Raw genomic sequence first — 8,790 nt, forward strand, 5'->3', positions numbered from 1 at the left:
GCATCCTTTAATGTAATCTGATATCTATTTGGAGGTTTATCTAAAGTTGATGGTGTGTAGCATCCTTTAATGTTATCTGATATCTATTTGGAGGTTTATCTAAAGTTGATGGTGTGTAGCATCCTTTAATGTAATCTGATATCTATTTGGAGGTTTATCTAAAGTTGATGGTGTGTAGCATCCTTTAATGTTATCTGATATCTATTTGGAGGTTTATCTAAAGTTGATGGTGTGTAGCACCCTTTAATGTTATCTGATATCTATTTGGAGGTTTATCTAAAGTTGATGGTGTGTAGCACCCTTTAATGTTATCTGATATCTATTTGGAGGTTTTTCTAAAGTTGATGGTGTGTAGCATCCTTTAATGTTATCTGATATCTATTTGGAGGTTTATCTAAAGTTGATGGTGTAGCATCCTTTAATGTAATCTGATATCTATTTGGAGGTTTATCTAAAGTTGATGGTGTAGCATCCTTTAATGTAATCTGATATCTATTTGGAGGTTTATCTAAAGTTGATGGTGTGTAGCATCCTTTAATGTAATCTGATATCTATTTGGAGGTTTATCTAAAGTTGATGGTGTGTAGCATCCTTTAATGTTATCTGATATCTATTTGGAGGTTTATCTAAAGATAACGGCATATACAAACCAATTTTCTCTGTTAATATGCTGGAACCTGGCTATATATTTGTTCTCTATCAATAAGGTCTGTTTATCTATTTAAGGAAACAAGATGGAAATTGATTCACACTATTCTCCAGAAAATAATTATTGATTTTTTAATGGTTTAATAACATAATTATTATATTCATATTACTTAGATTTACATAGACAGGTTGATAGGGTTAGGAGGAAGGGGATATTAGCATAGGAGGGTAACATCCCCACCCTATTTGCAAATACATCTGCAAGGGTTTAAGGGAGGGATTGAAGTTGAAATATACCCCTAACCCTCCCTCCCTGAGGGTAAAATCTTAACCTATGTTTGGAATCTATCTAACAACAGACCTCTATAAAAGGAAACAAACATCTAACTTGCTGAACCATCACAGCTTCAAGACTTTAAAAAGAGATGGATGAAGGAAGTTTCTGAAGGAATGGAGTATTTATTTATTCAAAAAACCCATTGAGATATAAAACCATGGCTTTTCTGTCGTGATTACACAAGAATAAGGCGAAGCATTGAAATAACTTAATATGAAAATAGCATTAAATCTTCTGACAACCAATTTTAGAACATTTTAAATAGAGTTTAAAATTATAATAGTTATGTTATGAGCTTTGTTATATTATATTTTTCACCAGAAACTGCTAGAATGAGATATTTATTGCTCTCAGAGGGGTGATATTTACATACACTCCATTAATAACAATATTATCATTTTAATAACCTTCATATTGTTACAGAAATCTGCTTGTTTGAGTAGCAAACTTTCTGTTTTATGTTGAATTAATCTCATTCTGTAAAACTTGACTAAAATTCAACTAAGATAAAAACCAAATTTGAAGAAATACAAGAATTTAGCTGGTAAATAAAACTAGTTACAAAATTGAAGGAATAAACAGAGATTTTCCTGCAGGCCTACATTGAGATGGTTTTATATTTCGATTAAAAAAAGGATTGAAAAGAACAATGCCAAATATAAACAAATATTTTGTTATTAAGCAAAACATAGACCTAAAACGTCCAATAAAAGGTAAAAAATATCTAAGCCATGCTTACCCTGTTGTTATAACACCTTTATGATCTAAATAAACACTTTTTTCTTTTGTTATTCTGGAATCGTTGTTTTCTGCTAAATCCAAGATGTGAATACCATTCATAACCAGACCTGGAATTAGAAAATAAAATAGTTCTGCTATTTTTAGGTTGGGGATGCTGATGATTTCACATGTTGATCTGTAGAATCATATAATTATACCTTCCCCATGGAAATATGTAGCTGTGCTTTTGTAAAATTACTTATCCACAATGTTAATGAGGAAATTCTTAGTATCTTTTAGGTACCAGGAAAAAACCTGATATATTATGCTTCATAAATGAGTCGAGGTACAAAGCAATTTCAAGAATAAAATCACTGCGAAGAAAAAACACAGCTCCATTGAATTTTTGTTTTGTTTTTACAAATACTGATAATTCAAATGGAATAGTTCTTATTTCCTTTAAGATCTCACTCTATTTAACTTTATTCTCATTTTATCAAAAAAAATATTAATTCAGGAATTTCCTTTGCTTTGATCAGAATAAAAATCAGAATCAGACGTATTTGATTTCCATATCTATAACTTATTATATCTTATAAATAATTCATAATAAAGAATGGTGTCAGTCAGTCGCTAGTGGAACTCCTCTCCCAGGATTTAACGATATCGTGATTAAAAATGACCATCCACTGTTCATAGATAAATTACAGAAAAATTGATTAGTGCATAGGCCGAGTAAGAAATCGATGTATAAAATTAAAAATGTACAAATCTTGCTTTTAGACCTTGGCCAGTGCTTTTGTGAAAACAATTTTCTCCTCTCTTCATGCTTCAACACTGCAGTCTTCAGATTTGACTTTGATATTGAAATCGAATCATCCTTATTTGACACATTTTAACATAATCAATGGGCATTTCATCTTAATTTATATGCTTAGATATCTACTTGTGAAAAATTAGGGATAGACCCTGTCTTTTAGGATTCCCTTTCCAAACAATCTCTGATTTAATTTGATTTCTAGCAAATAAGCCAGTCATGGTATAACCTCCCTTAATTCTAAAAATTAAATTTACTCTCTGTTCTTAAGGAATTCTCTTTCTGATGATTGTGCTATTTACACAGATGCAGAGTGTGCAAACTATATCTTTAAAAATCTCATTATTTTAATAAACACAACCCCAAAATCTTAGAAAATCTATTGTGTGTACTAAAGGAATTTTCCTTCAAAGAATCGTGCAACTTGAATTAGGTACTTAAAGTATGCAAATAATATTTTCAATAGCTTCATCTTTTCAACAAAAGACGACCCCAAAATCTTAAAAATCAAAAATCTTCACTACCTACCAGAAATAGTTCCTTCAAATGGCCGTGCTATCATTCCATCTTCAGTTTTCTTGCCTCCAACATAGACATAAGCTTGATTGTTAAATACTCCAAGTTGTTGGCCTACAACCAAACAAAATCAATACAGATACTGAACAACTTGTCGTTAATACTCGTCACAAATCAATCCCACAATCCAAACCTCCCTTTTTCCTTAAAAAAACCTGTTTGTAACAATTTACGGGGATAAAAAAATTAATAACCTACGTTTCCTGCTAATTATCAGATCAATAATCAATACGTCAACTTGATTAGTTTGATTGCTTAATTTATTTCACCTAGTTTCCACAAACTGAATGCCTGGAACTATAAAGCCAGTTCAACATTATAAATTATTAATATCAAGTCAGATTTAGATTAAACAGCTAATATTACATATTTGCTCGGATTTAAGATATTAAATGCTTTGAAATTTAGACTTTGGACTTATTTCATCTAGTTTCTATGAACTGAAAGCTGGAACTATAAAGCCAGTTCAACTCATAAATCATTAATATCAAGCTAGATCTATATTAAACGGTTGATATTACTTATTTTGCTCGGATTTAAGATTTTAAACGCTATGAAATTTAGACTTTGGACTTTTTTTCACCTAGGTTTCCCTGAATTTTCAAAACAGATAGACCACATTTAATCTTGATAATTCAATATCAGCCTAATGGTCATTTTAAAGACTGTAATTACTATAGAAAGTAAAATTAAGGATTATTTCTGGTTATCATGGTAATGTAATGAAATGTCTGTTTGGCTAGGAAACATAATAAATCAAGTTCAATATTAATGATTTATAACAAGTCAGATGTTAGAGTCTCTGTTAGGTCGTTTTACCAAATCAGTCAATAATTCTATAATTAACAAGTTTCAGACCACAATAATTTATTTAACCTAGTTTAAACAAGAGCAACAAATAAAATATATTGGATAAATTTCTTCAAAAAAAGTCTTAAATAATTAAATCTATTCAAACACTGTATTATTAACAGACAATATTGTCTTCTATTTCAGAAATATTAAATTTTCAAAAGAGCATAAAATTCAAATTATTTCATTTATTGTGCCTGAACCTTTACAAAAGTCTATTATTTATTTCAAGTTCATTCTAAGCCTTACACTTTAGCAGATAATATTGTCCTAAATTCAACCTGTACTTTCATAATTTTAATTATATTATTTTAACAACCACTTTCACCTACATTCTGTTTTGTATTTAAAAAAGCCAAAAATTTCAAATAGTGTCATTCTTTTTCCTTTGTTATCTATTCAAATCTGAACCTTATTCCTTGGCTATCATGCTCTAATTCAGAGATTTTAAGTTATTGAAAAGCGGAGACATTTCAAATGGTGTCATGATGTCAAAATAAAACAATCACATGACTTGAGAAGAACAAAATATTTGGTAAAGAATGTCACGATTGGTTGAAGACCAAATATCACGCTATATAAGTCTGTCTCTTCTGACAGCGCCAAATTCCATGAGAAATTGACATCACCACGGAAACACTTTTATCTTTTATTATACTCTTGAGACAAGCTTGATTCTCATCTCGGTAATGGCCGTCCACGATGTCATTATTGACAAGCTTCAAACACTAAAGATAAGAAATTAGATTTCATTACTGTAATGAAATTTTACGTTGAAAATTGGATTTTAAATTAGTCCATTGCTATGTTTTATGACAGAATTAAAAAAAATTTGCACGATTTTTTAAAAAAATGTCATTCTAAAAATAGTCATTTCAAATTTAGATTAGTTTTCAAATAAGTTGTCATTTTATATAAAAAAAAACAAATTTTCGTATATTGGCTAATTTTTCATTTCGTTCATTTATAAGATATTTTCACGGCAGATCTCCATCAGTGATTACCGCCCAATTAGAACTTGTCTTCCTTTGACCCAAAATTTAAGGAATAATTTTTAAATTGAAATATGAAATAAAGTGAATATTGAAAATAAAGGTGCAGGATTCGATTGTTGTCATGGTAACACTTTACCTGGATCTTCCACTGCCTCCAGTAACCAGGAGAACACTAGGTGAGCAGAAAAAACAGTTTAAAAACAATTCACAAAATACAAAACATCAGGTCTTTTAAAGGAAATCTGAACTGGCTAATTTGTACGCGAAAACAGCCAATCAGAGTCCTCGATAGAAAATCTGTAAACAATAAGCCATAATATTTTACAGGTTGTCTAACAAGTGCTATGATTGGCTGTATTCACTTGTTTACAATTAAATCAAATCACTGCATTCAGTGATAAAAGAAAGATTTTTGCAGTCAAGGTATAAAACTAAGTCCTTAATAGCTTGACATCAAGATGAAAATAGTTCTACATGGAACTAGTCAACATGGCGAGCGTATATCATGTCTATAAAAAGTGTGATAATCATGATATAAAATCAATTCTGGCGTTTATTTAGTATTTCTACATTAGACTAGAAGCTCTCTCAACCCACTCCGTCTACCAACTGGTTTTAAACCTGGCTAATATCTTTATCATTATCACGAAATATTACAATATATCCCGGAAACTAGAACTTGAATTAGGTAATAAGAAATTTGAATGGAATGGAATTGTGTTAGAACATATGATTCAAACTTGGTTCCAATTATTTCAGAATATCATGAAAAAATAATAATAAACCCCTATTCAAACAATAATTGAATAGAATATATTTTCTATATATAGATATTGATTTAAATATTTTAAAATGATCAGGAAAACTACACACATATACAAAGAGATTACTCAGACAGTAGTGAGTTGGATTGTCAGCGTCCCAATGAGATAACTCAGACAGTAGTGAGCTGGATTGTCAGTGTCCCAAAGAGATAACTCAGTCAGTAGTGAGTTGGATTGTCAGCGTCCCAATGAGATAACTCAGACAGTAGTGAGCTGGATTGTCAGTGTCCCAAAGAGATAACTCAGTCAGTAGTGAGTTGGATTGTCAGCGTCCCAATGAGATAACTCAGACAGTAGTGAGCTGGATTGTCAGTGTCCCAAAGAGATAACTCAGTCAGTAGTGAGTTGGATTGTCAGCGTCCAAAATGATGTTGGTTGATAAAATTTGGAACTGTGTTTAGCTGAAATTTGGTCAAATGGAACAACCTAAAATATAACTGGGTTAGCATGCCTAGTTCTAAACAGTAGCTGGTTGGAAGTTTCATCGTCCAAAAGTACAAAGTATTCTGATGCCACAGTATGTGCTTTCGGCAGTCAGTCTTCTCTCAATTCCAACCGACTTGATTGGTCAATCCATAGAAGAAGTGCTACTAGTTCAAATCCCGCTCAAGATTAAAAATATTCTGATGCCACAGTATGTGCTTATGGCAGTCAATCTGCTCTTATTTTCAAACCACTTGATTGGTCAATACATGGCAGAATTCATAGCAGAAGTGAAAGAGTAAAATGCAGACGTCATACCGGTATATGGAGCTAACCAAGATATTGTATTGATTTTTGACATGAATGATGTACTTACAACTTGGGTCAAATTGTGTCAAATACAGCCCTGATCCAACTTCACAGTCAAGAGCCCATCCTTGATGATTAAGGCTTGAATAATACTGAAGATATTGGCATACAAATTTGGTCTTTGTCATTGGTTTGGGGAGTCACATTCGTCAGATAATAGTACAGATATATTATACTGATTTTAAACTTGAAGGATACTCAACTTTGTGGTCAAAATACATTGCTGGGATTACTTGATTAATACTGACATACTACAAATTTGGTCTTTGTCTTTGGTCTTTCGAGTAATACTAGGGCCAAAATTTATCAAATACGGTCAAATGTGGCAAAGATCCTTGATACAAAGGTTGATATGAATAAACAATGCCTGAAATGGTTGAATACCAGGCAAAGGTTATCAGTTAACATCCGCAAAGATGTTTTATACAAAGGTTGATATGAATAGAAACTGAGTATATGAATTGGTGGAACGCCACGCGAACATTATCGAGTATACCAGCAGGCAAATTTGGTCTGAAAATTGTCAATGAATAAGAAGAGCAAATATGGTGATGAATTGGAAAAATACTTCATTATTGGTTTCTTAGGATTGGTCTGAACATCAGTAACGTTTACTCTACAAACTACCAATTATTGGATTATTAATCACTATATCTTCTGTTATAGCCATCATTGACAACACATACAGCAAACTTAATCATTTTCACGATAATTGAAAACAAATCGAATAACATAGTGGAATCATTTTAAAATGGTAATAACAAATATCCATGAATATGTTTTATAATAACCAAGTTCCAAGTAGGTTTATTACATGTATCTATTCACTTGACTGGGTTTAAATGGTTGACAACGTGACATCACTGACCTTGTATTGATTTTAAGCGGGAACTATCAATGGTGTCTGCTAGTAAAACTACTGATAGAGTAGCGATAAGGAGGTCAATTGTTTGTTATTTGATCAGCTGATCAGATTGTGATGATTAATAACCAAATACAAATTATAACTCAAAATATTGGTAACGTACATGGAATTTCATACAGAATTTTAGTCTCAATCTTTCGATGATGGCAATGGTGATATTTATACTGTTTGAATTATTGCCTTAAGCCTTTGAGGTTTTACATTGAGATGATTCATACAGAATTACAAATTATTACTAAAAATACAACTGCTGGTATACAACAGACCATGCAGAATTATTATATTATCTTGTTATGATCATAATAGTCAGAGATTAGTATTAGTTGTATCTTGTTTCTTGACTATTTGAATTCTAGAATTTTTGATATTTGGTCCTACTATAGGATTAAGATTAGATTAAGCTCAAGCTTTTATTTCCTAATCCCTTTTAACTTTTTGTTGTTATTTTTCTATTTGAACTCTTGAATATTGTTAGAAGTATGTAACTATTCTTTTAACACAAAACTTGTTTAGGCCAGTCAGATTTCCTTTAAAGATTACAATATTATTGTTGTTGTTCACTAATATAAACAGATTCTACATAAAATACATCTAAGAATGAACTTAAAATTTAAGAATTTTAAACATAAGAGCTGATTATATTCATCAGTAGATATACCTGGTGTCATAAATAACATAACAAGATCCTTTTATAATCCGGTAAATCCAAAAAAATTAGTACTTATCCATAATTTATAATATACAATTAACTATTGAAAAATATTAAATAATATTATGATTAAGCGTTTTTCAATAATTACTTGGTTTTATGAATTTTCCAATTTTCTAGATTTTACCATTCTTGAGAACTGAAATTTTATGTTCATTTTAAGATGTGGTATCACTTTAAAGGAATACAGTTGATTAATATTCAGTATTACCAGTTTATACAACTAATCCCAGCTATATACCACTTTTCAGATTTCAAATGTGAATTTTGGTTGGTCTACAATTTAATTAAAATTGTACAATCATGATGTTACCTAATAACTTTTATCAAAAAAGTAAAACATTCCATCGAAATATTAATATTTATTTTTGGATTAATGGAAAAAGTGGGTGGAATTTATTTCTATAACACATGAAGGTAAATATTTAGACAACTGTATTCCTTTTACCAAAATTATATAATACAAATCCCTTTTATAAAATTGAGATATAAAAAAAAAACAATAGCGACAAACAAATGCATTAAAGTTACTTATTGGTATATGGTTATCAACTGTGACAATGGGGTGTATGATCCTCCAACTCTTGCTGTCAGA

At 30.6% G+C, this 8,790-nt stretch overlaps 1 protein-coding gene across 1 annotated transcript in view; it reads right to left on the reverse strand.

The window, feature by feature from the left end:
- The window catches only part of LOTGIDRAFT_141333 (hypothetical protein), a gene marked incomplete at both ends in the record, with an annotated part of 43,789 nt that overhangs the window by 12,824 nt on the left and 22,175 nt on the right, over positions 1-8,790 (reverse strand). Inside the window, 2 exons of the mRNA XM_009050916.1 lie at positions 1,762-1,833; positions 3,051-3,152. Of these exons, the coding sequence (XP_009049164.1) occupies positions 1,762-1,833; positions 3,051-3,152 (174 nt within the window). The remainder of the gene's footprint in view (positions 1-1,761; positions 1,834-3,050; positions 3,153-8,790) is intronic.

The sequence above is a fragment of the Lottia gigantea genome, assembly GCF_000327385.1.
Source record: "Lottia gigantea unplaced genomic scaffold LOTGIsca_159, whole genome shotgun sequence".
Taxonomy (NCBI): domain Eukaryota; kingdom Metazoa; phylum Mollusca; class Gastropoda; family Lottiidae; genus Lottia; species Lottia gigantea.